Source organism: Castanea sativa, chromosome 2 (assembly GCF_040712315.1).
Source record: "Castanea sativa cultivar Marrone di Chiusa Pesio chromosome 2, ASM4071231v1".
Taxonomy (NCBI): Eukaryota; Viridiplantae; Streptophyta; class Magnoliopsida; order Fagales; family Fagaceae; genus Castanea; species Castanea sativa.
The window spans coordinates 1,176,308-1,193,228 of NC_134014.1; the positions used below are offsets into that span (position 1 = coordinate 1,176,308).

General features: G+C 33.3%; 1 protein-coding gene and 1 long non-coding RNA gene across 2 annotated transcripts; one reads left to right on the forward strand and one right to left on the reverse strand.

Annotated features, from left to right (window-relative positions):
- Positions 1 to 727: 727 nt before the first annotated feature.
- LOC142624593 (uncharacterized) lies at positions 728 to 2,814 on the reverse strand. Its single transcript, XR_012842354.1, has 3 exons — positions 2,635 to 2,814; positions 1,121 to 1,207; positions 728 to 1,002 (listed from the first exon to the last, which is right to left on the reverse strand). It is a non-coding gene; the product is annotated as an uncharacterized LOC142624593 (long non-coding RNA).
- A 290-nt stretch (positions 2,815 to 3,104) lies between these two features.
- Positions 3,105 to 15,377, forward strand: LOC142624586 (TMV resistance protein N-like). Its single transcript, XM_075798229.1, has 10 exons — positions 3,105 to 3,311; positions 3,401 to 3,945; positions 9,554 to 10,667; positions 10,834 to 11,100; positions 11,195 to 11,971; positions 12,073 to 13,179; positions 13,588 to 13,731; positions 13,827 to 14,211; positions 14,489 to 14,561; positions 15,103 to 15,377. Exons 2-6 carry the CDS (start codon positions 3,407 to 3,409, stop codon positions 13,099 to 13,101), a joined length of 3,726 nt encoding a protein of 1,241 aa, XP_075654344.1. The 5' UTR covers positions 3,105 to 3,311; positions 3,401 to 3,406; the 3' UTR covers positions 13,102 to 13,179; positions 13,588 to 13,731; positions 13,827 to 14,211; positions 14,489 to 14,561; positions 15,103 to 15,377.
- Positions 15,378 to 16,921: the final 1,544 nt, after the last annotated feature.

Consider the following 16,921-nt stretch of genomic DNA (forward strand, 5'->3'; position numbering starts at 1 on the left):
TTATATTCTTTATGTATCACCCACTCTCATTGTTCCCTATACTGATTAGGGAAGGTACTTTATATGCATCATATGAGCTTTTTATGCTTAAAACACAGTTATATTGAAAAGGTTAATCATTCTTTTGCACAACTGCACACAGTTTTGCATCTTTGGCTAGAGCTAAGAGCTAAATTTGTTGATTTTACCGTGATTCCATAATATCTGTGTCTGATCAGATCAGTACTTAAATGGTTTAAATGTATGACTTTGTTCAATCAATGAAATGAATGCATTACGTTTTATTTTGTAAGTTTTAAAGCATTAAAAATAATCTTTCATGGATACCCTTGTTTCTCAGACAAAATGTAAAAAAACATGATTGAATGAATCTATACAAGACCCCAAAAAAAAAAAAAAAAAAAAAAATCTATATGCATTTTTTTGCTTTTACTTCACAGGATAATGACATATACCCCCAAATTTTTTTTTTTGAAAGCAGAGTTTCTAATTGACAATAAAACTTGTCACAATTTGCAATATAAGTTTCTAATTGACAATATATTCACTTGAAATAAAACATGTCATGACTCCGGAATACAAAAAAAGAATCATAAAATTACAAATACATCTGAAATAAAACCTGTCACAATTTTTTTTTAAAATTTCTAATTGACAATTCATTCACCCGAAATAAAATCTCTCATGATTCCGAATACAAAAAGAGAATCATAAGATTGCAAATACATTTGAAATAAAACCTGTCACAATTTTTTTTATAAAAGTTTCTAACTGACAAAACATTCACCTTAAATAAACCATGTGATTCAGAATACAAAAAGAGAATGATATGACTGAAGATACATCTTAAAATATAACTTGTCTCAATTCAAACTACAAGAAGATGGTTCTATCCACCACAATTAAAATATTGTACAGCAAAAAACATTTGCTTCCCAATGCATTCTCTTGGTCACAAAACTTGTTTGAACATCAGCTTTCTTGGAATTGTTGTAATAAATCCTGCATAAAAGAACGTACAACCAAATACACAAAAAAAGAAAAAAGAAAAAAGAAAAAAGAATGAGCACAGTTAAAAAAAAAAATCAATATATTCTAATTAAACAGTAAGTGGTCATACCGTAAATAATGACTGGTTATGATGTATATGCATAGTAGATGATGATGATGATGATGTAGAAGGATACGTCGCAGTTGGCAAAGAATCCTAAAGATGATTGACAAATACAAATTAGAATAAATAACAAAATCATCCATTACAGAGCAATTTATACTAAGTAAAACAATAAAATCAAATACATCATAGTTAGAAATACTTATTTTTGCCTGCACTTAATACCTGTTTTACTTATTTTTGCCTGCACTTAATAGTTATTCAAGAATGGAAGATGTGAAATAGTTCATGCTAGTCTCAGCCATAAATAAATAGAGTTAAGAAAATATATTGAATTAAGAAAAAGCACAAATTCAACCATCATTCAAGTACTTAAAAAATAAATGGTAGGCACTGATCCAAGTTGAAAAAATTTGTACAAGGAAATTCAATATCATCCGAACAATAAGCCTTTTGATAACATAATAGAAAGGACTACCACCTTTCAAAAACAAGAAAGAAAAAAAAAAGAAAGATATCCAATGAGATTTATAATCCAATAGTATTACTATATATAGTTCAGAAAATTGAGAAACACAAAATCCTAGCTACGAACAAGGAGAACAATCAAGCTCATCAACCAAAAAGACAAAGAAAAAGAGCCTCAACAGTTGAATAGTAGCTTTGATACATCTCACTAAGGATCTGGTAACATTTAAAAATAAAATAAGTGTTACTAATTTCAGTCAAAGTTTATCAGATTGTATATTTGTATTTGTATCCAACTTATAAAGGAAAAATTCTTGATTTCATATTCAGATTCCCCTTTTATGTTTGGATACAGTAGTTGTAATGTTAGGAATCAGAGGTATCCATTGTCAAGAACTAAAACCAAAGTCAAAATCTCTATATGTTTCACATTTGTACATTTGCTAAAGGATTTTTTAGTAGGCAAATTTCACATGGGTTACATTATACTTCTGCTGTGCTGTAGTATTATCCTGTTCTGCAATATTTGTACTTCTAAAACTTAAATCTTGCACCATTGGGAGTGACATGAAATAGTTTTCCTTTTAGTTGATTAGATAAAAATGACAGTTTGTCAGATCAATGGTAGCTAGTTACTTATCATTTGTGTATGGCTTTCTTGTAACAGATTGCAGTTCTAATTGACAGCAGGAAGAAAGGAAGCTCAACTTTTTTATTAGATACTTAATTTACAAAATGAAGGAAGAAGAAGTGAATCTATGCCAAATTCAAGAGTGGTACAAGAAATTTAAGTCTGTATCCATTAAAACCGAAATCCATGAACTTCCCAAGAAATTTATGTCTGTACAGGTGGGTGGCCTATCACTTAAGAATCTAATCAAAACCCATGAAAATACCCCCCAAAATAAAAGGAAAAATCCATATAAATCAACAAAACCTATACCAATATGAACAGATTGATATCCAAAAAATAACCCAAACCCATCAAAATTTTGAAACCTAAATCTTGGGGAGATAACTAAGCAAACAACAAAGGGGAAATCGGAACAAACCGCAGTATTTGGTGCGTGGGCGGCGGGGAGGAGCTCCGTTGGTCAGAGGAGGCGGTAGCACCGGTCTCTGTTTTCTCCAGGTAAGGGCTTCTTCTGAACGTAACGTGTTTGGTTTTTTTGGTTTTGTTTGAGCTACAATCCTGTGTGATAGGGTGTACTGAGGCTTCAATGTGGATCATGGAATAAATTCGTCAATTGCATTGCTCGTTGCCAGGAAAACGTAGAATTGAAAAAGTAGAATTGCGCGTTGTCAGGAAAAAGTAGAATTGAAAAAGTAGAATTGCGCGTTGTCAGGAAAAAGTAGAATTCGTATATTGCATTGCGCGTGGATTATGTTTTGTCATTTAACTCCTTAGTTTCCTGGAAATTGAGAAGCATGGGACTGTTTGAAGGGCTCTTTTTTCAAAGCGTTCACACCCTTTTCCAAATGTTTACAAATGCCAAATGCCAACTCACAATTCCTTTACATACGCCCACTCTCACTCTAAAACTTTCTTCTATTTAACTCCAAATTTCCATTTCGACTTGATCTCTCTGTCTGATTCAATTCACTCCTTTTATCAATTTCGCAATCAAACACTGATTCAGAGCATTTCAATCAAGTCTGAGCCTCACAGAACCCGGGCTCTTCTGCTGCAAGACTCAATCTTCAAAACCGTGATCCTACTGTCAAAAAGGTATAGTTCATCAAAAGCTATAGTTCTCCCATTTCTTTTAATTCCCCCACTTTATCAAATCTCTGATCTTCTCGATCTTTTGCTTATAGATCCCAATGGTTTTCCTGACCGACGAAGGAGCCTCCTCTTCTTCCACTTGTCGAAAGAAGTATGATGTCTTTTTGAGCTTTAGAGGTGAAGATACCCGTACAGGTTTTACTACCTATTTATATAAGGCTTTGGAACAAAAAGGCATTAACACCTTTATGGATGATAAGCTTCCGAGGGGAGAAGAAATTTCTGCGGAACTTCTCAAAACAATCGAAGAGTCCATGATTTTAGTTATTGTGTTTTCTAAAAACTATGCAGAGTCCAAATGGTGTTTGGACGAACTTGTTAAGATTGTTGAGTGTAAGGAAAATGACCAAACGATTCTACTTCTACCGATTTTTTATAACGTAGAACCAAGTGAAGTACGTAAACAATTGGGAAACTTTGGGATAGCGCTAGCTAACCATGAAAAGGAGTTCAAGGAGAAGGGAAACTTTGGGATAGCGCTAGCTAACCATGAAAAGGAGTTCAAGGAGAAGATGCAGAGATGGAGGGAAGCCCTAAGTAAAACAGCTAATGTGTCTGGATCACATTATCAGGAAGGGTATGTATCTTTTTTTTCTTTTTTTCTTTTTGAGAAAGATACGTATCTAATTGCTGATATAATGATTCATGCCTTTATACTTCTAATGGTTTACCAAAACCACTATAGGCAAAAGTATGAAAAAATATTTTTTGATCATATCATTTGGTAGGAAGATAGTTAGCCTACAAAGGTGAAGTTGAAAATTTTTAAACTTTCCAGTTAAGAGTTTCACCCATATATATATTCCAAAATTTGTTGATTATTTATTTCCAACATTGGTAGTGGACAACGGTGGCTCTAAATTTTTTTTTCTAAGAAACTTAAATTATGCAAAATCTAATTTTAAAAAAAGAACTTGAATATATTATCAACCAAACCAAAAAAGAAAAAAAAAAAAAACCACTCAAAAACATGAAATTTTACAATTTTTTTTTTTTACAAATTTTTATATCTTAAAATCTTCATTATTAATACTATTAGCTTCATTATTAGTTCTAAGATTAATTATTATTATTATTATTGTTAAGTGAAATAGAATACAATACACTTAGAGCAACAGGAATCCGAGTACAATACCATCAATTAAACAAACAAATAAAAAGCACAATTATGAAATTTATATATAAAATAATATAACATAAAGTTCACAATAGTATTTTATAAGCTAGTGCCTATAACTACTACACATACTGATTTTTTCTGTTATTGAACAGCACGTGTAGTGATCTTAGGTCACTGATTTTTCAAAAATATCAATTAATAAAATATAATATACACTTATTATAATAAACAAGAGTCAAAATAAGAGTCAAGAGTCAAAACAAGAGTCACTGATTTTTCAAATAATAAACAAGAGTCAAAATCAAACTTTAAGTATAAAACTTACATTGAACACAAGCAGCACTACAACATTAGTCATGTAAATGATTATCAAGTTCCCGATCCAAATCTTAGTATATTAAAATCCTACATCATTAAGACGTTTTAAATCTCTCTAGGATCTATACTAAAGTGGGATTTGTGTAGGATCCCGATCCAGATCTTAGATTTCTATAAGATTGCAATCCTATAATGATACCAAAGATCTTGTGCTATTAAGGAAAATTCAAAAAAAAAATTTCTTGTTTATTTTCAGCCTCCAAATGGAGCCTAAAGGCCCCAAACTGATAAAAAAAAAAGAAGATCAACTTAGTAGCCCTTGCCTAGATTTATATTTAAAAAAAATTAAAATGTAAAAAAAAAAAAAAAAAACTCTTCACCTCACCCTAACCTAATCGACAAAATCACAGAAGAAAGAGACTAGAGAGTATAGGGCTATTGCATGAAGGACTAGAGATTAGTAATGAATTTGAGTTTGATGATGCCAATGAAAGTGAAGTGAATAAACCTCCAAATGCAACATTAAGAGATTTTGATAATTATCCAATGGATGATGCGGGCCATGTGGTTTCTAACAATGTTGAGAATGTTGTTTATGATGATCAACCTTACTTTGAAAAACCTAGTCAAGATAACCAAAACTTTGGTCATGATGTTTGAGTGTGTTTGTGGTGTTGTTTGGATCATTATTATTTAGTTTATGTTAATTCTGTGAAACATTATGCATTGTTATATGTTTTGTGTTGTTTAAAGTACCTTTATTTTATGTTTTTATAAAAATTAATTGTAAATTATAAATATAGGTTTTTTTTTAGTTTTTTAATTGGAAAGTAGGATTTTACGATCCTTGTCCCGATTCTACAATCTGATCCCCAAACCCTCTCATCGATTCTATGTGAGATCTCAATCCTAATAACCTTGGTCATATATGATAGGCCAAGAATGTATTGACCCGTAGTGATGAATTAACCAATTAATTTAGCCAAGTTAATTAATTAATTCAATTAACATGCAATAGCGTAATAGCGTGGTAGCACAAACAAATCACCAACTAAGTTAATATGCAGCGGAAAATAAATTTGACACGGTGATTTGTTTACGAATGAGAAAAACCTCCAATGCAAAAACCCCACCAGGTGATTTTAAGGTCACCACTCCCGAGACTCCATAATTATCACAACAAGTAATTACAAGTAAATGAATCCTAGTACCTTATACCAACCTATAGTTGAACCCTTACCCCAATACCCAATTGGACTTGTTCTGTAGTGACAATCTCTCCATTTAATGCACGGCTCCTAGTACGTAACTAACCAATTCGATGCACGGATCCAAGTACATGACTAACCACCAACTTGAGAAGGATGTTGGCTGCAAAGTTCATCAGTTCATCACATGATGAAGATCACGAAACTCTTTGGTTACAAAACATTTCGGTGTACAATTGCAGTAGCTTCTTGAAGAGAAAAATGAACTAGGGTATATGTCTCTGATCACAATATGCTTGTGAGAAACTTTTGCACTGAGTTGCATCAACTGTGACGGCTCTTAAAATAATCCTTATATATGTTTAAGGTTGTGAGAAAAGAAAGCCTAAACATGTATCCACAAATTGGAGTGAAATTAGATCTGAAAAACTGATTTTCATAAATCTCGATAGATAGGCTATCTATCGAGAGCTGTCGAGCATCGGGCTTAAACAGTCTTCTAAACCTCGATAGATACTAGCTGTCGAGCTAGCTATCGAGTTTTAAAATCCAGCACTTCTTCACTTGATTCTTGGATCGATTTGCATGACTTTAACACTAGAACTTGAAACCTTGTTTCTTGAAGTATTAAACACATCCTAGATCTACCCAATTACAAGTAAAGTACGTTTTGTCAAAGGATTAGCCAATTCTACATTTACATATGTTCCTAACACAGTTCACATATGTCCTAATAATTTCCCCCTTTGGCAATCCTTAACAAAACCACAATAAACAAATGAATATATGAGAGAAGTCATAAATCACTCAACTCATACTCACTTGTTGAATACAATAAAATCTATCCTAACACAAACTCTTGAAAAACTTTGCAAGAAGAGAGTTCATGGCAAGAAAGACTTTGACAACCTATATTTCTGATACACTTTAATCAAAACCCATCATGGCATCTTAGTGTGAGATAGAGATAAAAGATTGCATACAATAAATAAGAAGCATCTGCATAAAGAGAGAAAAGAAACAACACATAAAGAGATAGGTGAAAGAATGTAATAACAACCTATATATATATATCAAAAAGAATACAAGGTTTGCTATCACAATGTAAGAACAATGTATCTCAAAAGTAAAGAAAAGAAAAGAAAAGATACAAAGAGTCCTCACTACATCCCTCAAAAAGAAAACACTCTCCCTAACAAATATATCTTCTATAACTAACTCTCCCTCTATGTATATGACTACTCTCATACCCAAAACTACTCCTCCCTTTTTGTTACGAATGACAAAGGGTAAATCACTGCGAAACAGTCATCTCATCATCACTGGAAGAGCTAGCATCCTCATCCTCATCATCACTGGAAGAGCTAGCATCCTCATCCTCATCAGCAGCACCATTAGAGTCACCATTGTCGTCCTCGTCCTCAGAAGCCTCTGGAGAAGGAGAGGGAGACTCTACGAAGCTACCAAGGCGAGCCTGTCATCATGCAATACGACTAACACGGGTGTTCACCTGATACCACTCAGTAGTGAGCTTATCAAGGCGAGCATCCATGCGCTGAAGCTACGCCATGACCATCTTAAGGGTCGCACCATCCGCAGAAGTAGAAGGAGTGGATGTGGATGAACCAGAAAAAACAGAAGGAGTCGATGTCTTGGTCCGTGGCCACTTCGGTTGAAGCTGGGCCTCGCTCCGTCTAACTGTAGTAGCATTTCTGGCACACATCACTAAAAAGTAAGGAGACTCGGGATGGGAGATAGACGCATGACGGAGAATCCTTGTGATAGTAGAAGAAAAAATGAGCATATTATAGGTCGTTGTATCCTTATAGACATCTATAAGGGATAGTATGAAGTGAGAGGGAAAATCTATAGTGATTCCCTCAATAAGGGATAACAAAAATCGAGCACGAGACTTAGTAATCGAATTATAGTGAGAAAAGGGATGTAGAACAAATGTCATCACCATATTCAGGAACCTTAAACCTTTAGCAAAGCCCGAGCAAGGGGTGTTTTGACGTTCACCCCAAAATGAAGGTCACGAAGTTCCTTGGTTACAAAACCTTACGGCGTACAAACGCAACAGCTTTTTGAAGAGAAAGATGAACTAGGGCATATGTCTTCGGTCACAATATGCTTGTGAAAAACTTTTGCATTGAGTTGCATTAACTGTGACGGCCCTTAAAATAATCCTTATATATGTTTAGGGTTGTGAGAAAAGAAAGCCTAAACATGTACCCACGGATTGGAGTGAAATCAGATCTGAAAAACTGATTTTCATAAATCTCGATAGATAGGTTATCTGTTGAGAGTTGTTGATCGAGATTTAAAATCCAGCACTTCTTCACTTGATTCTTGGACAGATTTGCATGGTTTTAACATTAGAACTTGAAATCTTATTTCTTGAAGTATTAAACACATCCTAGATCTACCCAATTATAAGTAAAGTGCGTTTTGTCTAAGGATAAATAAATATATATATATATATGATTCACATATGTCCTAACAATATATACATAGTCATGGGGAGAGAGAGAGAGAGAGAGAGAGAACTATGCAAAGAATGGAAAAGAGTGACAAATTTATAGTAAGAGGGAATGGATAAGAATAGACAAATAAAGGAAGATGAAGGAAAAAATGAATAACAATATTAAAGTAGAGGGTAGTGGGGAGATAAAAAGGTAAGGGAAGAAGAAAGGCTGAAGAAAGTGTAAATATTTTAAAAAAAAGTGAATGTAGAAAAAATTATAGGAAAATTGGAAATAAAAAAGAAATATATATAGATATTAAAACCGACAAAAATGAATATATAAAGTCAATAATCTATTTATATATATTGTAAAAAAAATAGCAATAAATTATAAATAATAATTATGTGGCGAATAACGTGGCGATGAGGTGGCGCAATAGGAGCTCAGCAACAATAAATGTCACGCTTTAGCTTTTAGTAATATATAGATATAGATATAGATTGAAAAATTTTTCTTTAGCTTGTAATTGGTAAGTTTGTTGTTGGGCTTCCCCCCCTCCCCCCAAAAATGATTTAAGATTGGCAATTATTAAATTTTGTTGTTGGCTTTGCTTTAAAAAAAATTAGATCAATAAATTTTATTGTTGGACTTTTTCTTTTTGTTTAAAAGGGCAAGAATATAATCAAGAGAGGCCAAATTTAATTATATTGGGCTTACTTCAATTACCTAAAAAAAATTTAGGGTGTTTGCAATTTTTTTAGGATACACAATATATTAAATATGCTACCACTAGTAGTGGGTTTCCAATAAATATGATACCTCACGAGAGGTGAGTTTTCATGCAACTACTTGCTAAGATTCCAAAAGTAATCTAGAAGGCATATTTTTAAAGAGGAAAAAAAAAGATTATGTTAATATTAAGAGAAATGATATATCTGAAATCTACATGTACTTTATTTAAAAACGTGTTAGTTGTAACTTATGACTCACAAAACTAGATATCTTAAATTTCGTTCATCTGCTAATCTAACTCATTATATGTTATGTTTTCTTGTGCTATGTGATTGGCAGCCGCACTACATATAAATCTGAATATGAATTTATACAAGGAATTGTTGAAGAAATATCAAGTGCTACATTTAATGGGAGACCATCATATGATGCTGAAAACCTGGTTGGAATAAATTCTCGTGTAAAGGACATAATGTCACTTTTAAATATTGAGTCAAATGAAGTTGGCATTTTAGGGATTCATGGACTTCCTGGAGTAGGTAAGACTACAATTGCAAACGTTGTTTATAGCATAATTGCTCATCGATTTGAAGGAAGCTGTTTTTTGGAGAAGGTTAGAGAAGAGTCTATAAATTGTGGCATGATACGACTACAAGAGAAACTTCTTTCAAAGATCTTACAAGATAACTATTTGAAGGTAGAAAGTGAATTCAAAGGAACCAATTTGGTAAAGGAGAGAATTGGTTGTAAAAAGGTTCTTTTAGTTCTCGATGATGTGGATAATTCAGAACAAATAAAAAAATTGCTTGGAAAATGTGACTGGTTTGCTTCAGGGAGTATAGTCATTATAACAACAAGAGACAAACATGTGCTAACCACTCTTCCAAAAGGTCATCTAATTTACAAGGTCAAAGAACTAGGTCCATGTGAAGCTCGTGATCTTTTTAATATGCATGCCTTCCACACAAATGAGCCCAAGGAGGAAGATTATTCAGAACTTGCAAAGCTGATTATATCTTATGCTAAAGGACTTCCACTAGCTCTAAAAGTAATGGGTTCTGATTTGTGTGAAAAAAGTATATGTGAATGGAGAAGTGCATTTGAAATGTATAAGAACATTCAACATGAAAAAATTCAAGAGATACTCAAAATAAGTTTTCTTGGATTAAGTAAAAACGAAAAAGATATTTTTCTCGATATTGCATGTTTCTTTAAGGGACGCAACAAGGATTATGTTGTAAAGATATTAGATGCTTGCGACTTATATCCAGATTTTGGTATTGAAAGGCTTATTGATAAATGTCTCATAACCGTTGAACATGGCACATTGTGGATGCATGACTTGCTACAACAAATGGGTAGAGAAATAGTTCAAGAAGAATCTGAAGGGCTTGAAAATCGAAGCAGAATATGGTGTCATGAGGATGCTAATAAATTACTAACTAGAAATAAGGTATAAGTTCTTTTGCTTAACCTTTTATTTTTCCCCAAATATATTTTTCATTTATTTTTTCCTTTTCAATATTGAAGAAAAAAAAATTTTTGTTTCAAGTTTTCAAAATAATTATACTTTTGTCGGATTCTGTTATGAAGTGCAACTAATTCTTTGTTTTATCTAGGGGTCGGATGAAATTCGAGGCATAATGTGGTGCGAACTATATCCAAAAACAGTATCATTGGAAGCTGAAGCTTTCAAAAAGATGGAAAATCTCAAATTTCTTATTGTTAAGAATGTACAAAATTCCAAAGAACTTAAATATCTTTCTAATGAATTAAGATTGTTTGAATGGTCAGGATATAACTTTTCCTTGCCATCCGAATTTTGTCCTCCAAAACTTGTTGGACTGGAGGTGTCTTGCATTAGGTTACCAAAATTATTCGGGCAGGTATGAGTTTATTTTTTGTGAATCTTCATTACCGTAAATGTTATTTTTAAAATTAGATGAAATGATTTTTTTTTTTTTTTTGGTTTTTTTTTAGGGGTGCCATAACAAATATTTGAAAAGTATCGTTTTGAAAAGGTGTCAATCCATCACAAGAGTTCCTGACTTATGCGCTCCAAACTTAGAGACATTGGACATTTCTTATTGTGATGAATTAATTGAGATTCATGACTCTATTGGACTTCTTGATAAGCTTGAATGTTGGAACCTCCGTTCCTGCAAGAAACTTCAGACTCTTCCGAGGACCCTCAAGTTGAATAAACGTTTCAATCTACGGAGCTGCCCAAGGCTTGAGAGGTTTCCCGATGTTCACCCTGAAACGAAATGTTTAAGCGATTTCGATATGTCTGATTGTAATATCAGAGAATGGCCTTCATCACTAAGATATCTCACCAAAGGGATTATCAGATTAAAGATACAGAATTGTGAAAACCTTGGGAAGTTTTTGGATAGCACCAATAAATTGCAACTGCTTGAGGAAATAGATACCCCTATTCTCGACAGCTTTTATATTATTGGGGGATATTCTGGAAATCCGTATTTCCTAAGCTATAGTGGAATTTTAATTGATTTAGATTTTTGGTTGAAGAATGATATCTTCCCGGCATTGAGATATATACATATAGGAGAGTCCAATATTGTTAGTATCCCCGAATGCATTTTTAGATTATCTACATTAAAAGGGATTTACATAAAAAATTGTAAGAAGCTTCGGGAAATTCAAAATCCAAGGCTTCCACAATCTATTAGAGAAGTGAAAATAACAAAATGCCCATCGTTGCTTCCACAATCATCAAGTAGATTATTGAATGAGGTGAGGTCTCTCTCTTTGATAATTAAGTAGTAAATATACAATTTTTTTTTGTTAACTTCTTTCACAAACTTCAATTTCTTGTTTTTGTTTAATGCAAGCAGTTTGGAAAAATTCTAAGGACTCTACCGAATAGAGTCCGTGAAGGTGCAAGAAGCGACATATTAATGGATCTCTTTGACGACTTTGAATCTGAATCTGATTATGAATTTGAGGATGATCATCTTGTACTGCCAGGAACTGGGATTCCAAAGTCGTTCAAATTCAACCATCAGAGTTTTGGAAATTCCATATCATTCAAGGTTGGTTGCAAATTTCCAAAATTGGCCGTCTGTGTTGCTTTTCGTTCTGCGAAGGCATATCTTGATGGACGACATTTTTATGTTGACGTTTCCTTTAATGGTTGTAAGCAGTGTTTCCGTTATACAAGCACAAATGAAAGCTACGAGGTACTGTGGTTATTTTCTAAATCTCTAGGGCAGTTGAAGAGACCAAATCTATCTGAACAGAATCAGGTTGAGGTGGAGGTGGAGTTTTATCCTTATGAGCCAGGAAATTACACTGATTATATAAAATGGTGGGGGGTGAATGTAGAATGCATCTGCTGTCCTCAGAAATCAGATATTACTTACTTGCCGCTTCCGAGTGACAGGAATGGTTGTGGGTCATCCTCAGTTTTGAATGACACTTCTTATGGTTTGAAGGGCTTTCTTGGTGATTTGAATGTGTCATTATCGGCCCCTAATAACTCTGAACTCCTTGCATTGTTACCTGGTCCAAATATGGATCATGAGGTTTCCAATATCGTAAATGATTTGAGGCTTTTGAATGGCATTCATAACGATGGGTGCGATTTGAGTTTGTCACTAAATGATTCAAATGAAAGAGAAAGTGAGCCTCCTTTGTTCCCTGATTTGACAAATGGGTTTGACTTCGGCTTTGCCCAGCCAAATTTGGAGTTAGGCTCAGGTGTTAGTAGTGGGTTTCATTTGGGTTCGTCTTCAATGGCCCATGCCAGTGTAAATGATGACTCTGATTTCTATATGGGTTCGTCTTCAATGGCCCATGACTGTGTAAATGATGACTCTGATATCAATATGGGTCCACCACCGAAGAAAGCGAGGACATCTTGATCAGACTTCAAAGAATTATGCCTCTCTTTGTTTCCCTGATTCCCATCTGCTCCAACGCCAAGTTAGTCCCCTTCACTAGTAAGTATTACAAATCCAAACCCTCTCTTTTTTTGGTTGTTTGAATGGTAATGTTTTTAATATACAACGAGTGCTTGCTTTGTTTGTTGGACACATATACATAAATGAAGTGCTTTTATGGTCTTTTGCTTTTATTCAAGTTTTTGTTGTGTTTTGCACACTTGAATATTCTATGAGTAATAGCTTACGGCCCTTGTAGTCATGTGGTATTTGTTTTCCTTAAAAGCGGTTTATAAAGTAAAAGGTGTGATTTTGGAGTGAAAGTTGCTACTCTGTTGAGATTGTAGCATGCTATGTCTGTTTTATTAAGTAATCGCAATAGAAAAATTCCAGGAGCGAATTTGCAGTTTAACAAAGAACAATTTGCTTATTCATTGAACTGTTGTGTGACATAATTAAATTCTGCAGCTTGGAAACAATCAAGCATCGGAATTTCTGAGGACTTCATCAAATGATTGGTCTGCATGACTATGGACTTGCAGCTGTAGCAAGTGATTCTATTCAATGCTTCTGGTCATCATTTCATAATTGGCTCGTATAACTTCTTTGCTGGTTAGCCTCTACTCAATAATAGTTTGTGATCAACACGTAAATATTTCAAAATTGATTTTGATTTCAGAGTAAACCTGATTATCTTCTACTGCCAGGAACTGAGATTCCAAAGTCGTTCAAATTCAACCATCCTAATTGGCCATCTGTATTGCTTTTCATTCAGCTGAAGCACATTGTGCAGAATTTTTCATGTTCACTTTTCCATCAATGGTTGTAAATAAAAAACCAATTATCTAAAGTACAGGAGAAAGCTACGAGGAACTGTGGTTACTTTCTAAATTTCTTGGGCAATTGAATAAACCAAATCTATCTGAACAGAATAAGGTTGAGGTTGAGACTGGGCTAAAGATGAAGCTTCTCTTAACTCTTGCTACCTTCATCATCCTTCTTCAACCTCTTCATCTTTCATTTTGCAAACAACAAATAATTATGATGTAAAAGAATATCCCTGAAGACATAGTGGCACCATTCTCTACCAAGGTGTGCCTCCTTTAGTTACATATTTGGGTGCCTTTCTCTCTCTCTCTCTCTCTTCATTCATTAGGGAATCATGAATTTTAATGCAATTATAAATTATAAAATAAGTATTTAATTTCTTTTATTCATTTATTGTAATGCGGTTACCTGGCCTTGTTGCTGTGAAGTAATTGGTGGCGCCCAAGATATCTTTCCACCTTGCAATGTGGTTTTCTTTTATTATGATATTTGTCTTTTATTGATCATATTTGTCTGCTTCTGGTGCATAATGTTTGCTTAGCCTAACATCAATCCAGTGCCAAGTAAGGTTACCTTCAATGTTTTGGAATGGCTCAAGACCTCTGTCGTTAACAGTGAGGCCCAATTCTTCCTTTCTTGATTTTATGTTTGGGTTATGTACCATATCCTTAGATATTCAATTTGGTTTTTTGTTTTTCATGTCCATTTTTTTGTTGCTTTGGTGAAGGCATATTAATATTGGAATGTACTAGAATATATGATGGTTTTTAAAACATATATTAGCTATGTATGCTGAATCCATGTATTATTACTTTTTGACTGAAAAACAAAAATCTTGAGTTCAATTTGAATGAAGATTCAAGATGATATTGAGGTTTCCATAAATGAATTATTATTTTTTTTAAAAAAAAGAGATGATATTAAGGTTATATATCCCACACCCCACAAGTATAAGTGTTTGTGGGGTGTGGGGGGCAAGGGCCGGGGTTCAAGTCTCCAGGAAGGAGCTTCACACACATGTACACTTAGATTAGGTTAGAGTAAAATTCTATCTTGTATCAAAAAAAAAAAAGGTTATATATAGTAGCTGCGTGAGCTGTAAATCAACTTGAAGGAATAGACTTAAATAAGATTCTTATTATTTCCAATCTTCAGGTTTTGATATATGAAAGTGGAGTGAAGGTATAGAGAATTGCTGTATTATGTCGTAAAGAAAGCTACCCTGATTTCATTTATCATTTTCTGTACTACTAGCTTCCAAGCCGCGAACTCTAAGTCTTAGATATCCCAGAATATTTCCTCCCTGCTCACTTACAATTTTTCAACTAAGGGAGATAAATTTGTAAAATAAAAGCCCACAATTTAAAACCTCCACTAAACCCACGTTCTCAGCAGTTTACAACCTCATCATCTCTTATCCTTTTTGAAATTGAAATGTTATTGAACTGTTGTAGGTAAACTAGGTTAGGAACAAGGCTCAATGTTTATAATGAGAATAATTCTAAATTAACCCTGGCTACATGTATTAAAGTTAAGATCATAACATAACTGGGATTTAAGACAATATAATAATTTAACTGGCTTTTGGACCTTGGGCTATATTTCCAATGCTATCAAATAAATAAACGATACACGTTGTTCTCTTGTTTCTAAAAAAAAAAAAAAAAAAATCGTTCTTGAATATATTGATTAAAAATTGTTTTAGCCTGTGATCAAAAGAGTTAGTGAGAGTTAGTGCTTACTATGGACTCAAAAAAAGAGAGAGTTAGTGCTTACTAGTTGGAAGTAAAAAAAATTATGAGGACATCTCTTTACATCAAATAATTAAATGACGTTGAAAGTTTTATAACTCAGTGGGATTTAGTTGATTGACTAGTCTATATTATGAGGATAAATATAATTCAAATCTTCCTTCTTACTTGTTGAAACAATTGAATTATTGGTATTAAGTGATTCTCTTTATAATTCAGTTGTTCGAATCTTTTCCCTTCTAAATCTTTAAACACTTTGTGTATGAGAAAATGCTGATTAAGCTATAAGGCTCTTGGTCCATTTTTACTTATTGTAACAATTGAATTATATAAGGTTCTTGGCCCTCCTTGTGTGTTTGTGTTAAAATACTTAGTATTTTTTTTAAAAATTGTATAAAAAACAATTAAATTAAAATAGCAAAAAATTAAAAAATTCAGTAAATGAGTTATTTTTTTTTATTTTTTTGAGAAAAATATAAGGAAGTTTTATCAGCGTAAATCAATTTGGAATACATTCTCAAAATCAAATGTTAGTTCTTCTATTTAAACATCTAACCTATTACAGATGAAATTGCTCTTCCTACGTGAGTATGGACTAAACAATTACCCTCCGTTTTAACATGCTTAAAAGTAAACCAAAAACCAAAAGTTTGGGCAGAAGTGTTTGTTAGGTACAAAGGAAAATAATAATCCTACAAGACAACTACGGAGGATTTGTTAGGCGAGAAGATTAGTGGATCAAATAAACCTGGGTATTGTACAGTAAGGATTCACTTTGGTTGTTCTAAGAATAAACTAGGACTAGATTGATTGATTTTAAGAATCAATTAGAACTAGATTGATTGATTTTCCTCAAAAGAAACATGTCCCACTCCACAGTTGGAAAAACAAAATAAAATTGTATTTAATTGTTGTCCCTTACAAAAATGCCATCTGGACGTTGCCGTTGATTGGGTCATAACTCATAAGAAACATGCCAAATTAGGCAAAGTGGACTAATAAAAGTGCCCTTACTTACAATATATATTAACAAACACCAAAATCCTTTTTTATTGGGGTAATTACACATCATAATCCACTTAAGAAGGTGTCAAACATACTTGTATCAATAATTCACTTTTAGTCAAATTAGGCAACTCAGGCAAAACTTCCTTACATAATGGACTACTTTTCTAAAATTCGCACACTTGTTCTCCTTTTTTTCAAAACAATTATGCTTTTCT

What these genes read in the sequence shown, in the direction of transcription:
- LOC142624586 (XM_075798229.1), top strand. Translation starts at nt 3,407, where the DNA reads ATGGTTTTCCTGACCGACGAAGGAGCCTCCTCTTCTTCCACTTGTCGA. An exon ending in TACCAAAATTATTCGGGCAG is followed by an intron (nt 11,101 to 11,194) that starts GTATGAGTTTAT and finishes GTTTTTTTTTAG; the next exon opens with GGGTGCCATAACAAATATTT. An exon ending in CAAGTAGATTATTGAATGAG is followed by an intron (nt 11,972 to 12,072) that starts GTGAGGTCTCTC and finishes TAATGCAAGCAG; the next exon opens with TTTGGAAAAATTCTAAGGAC.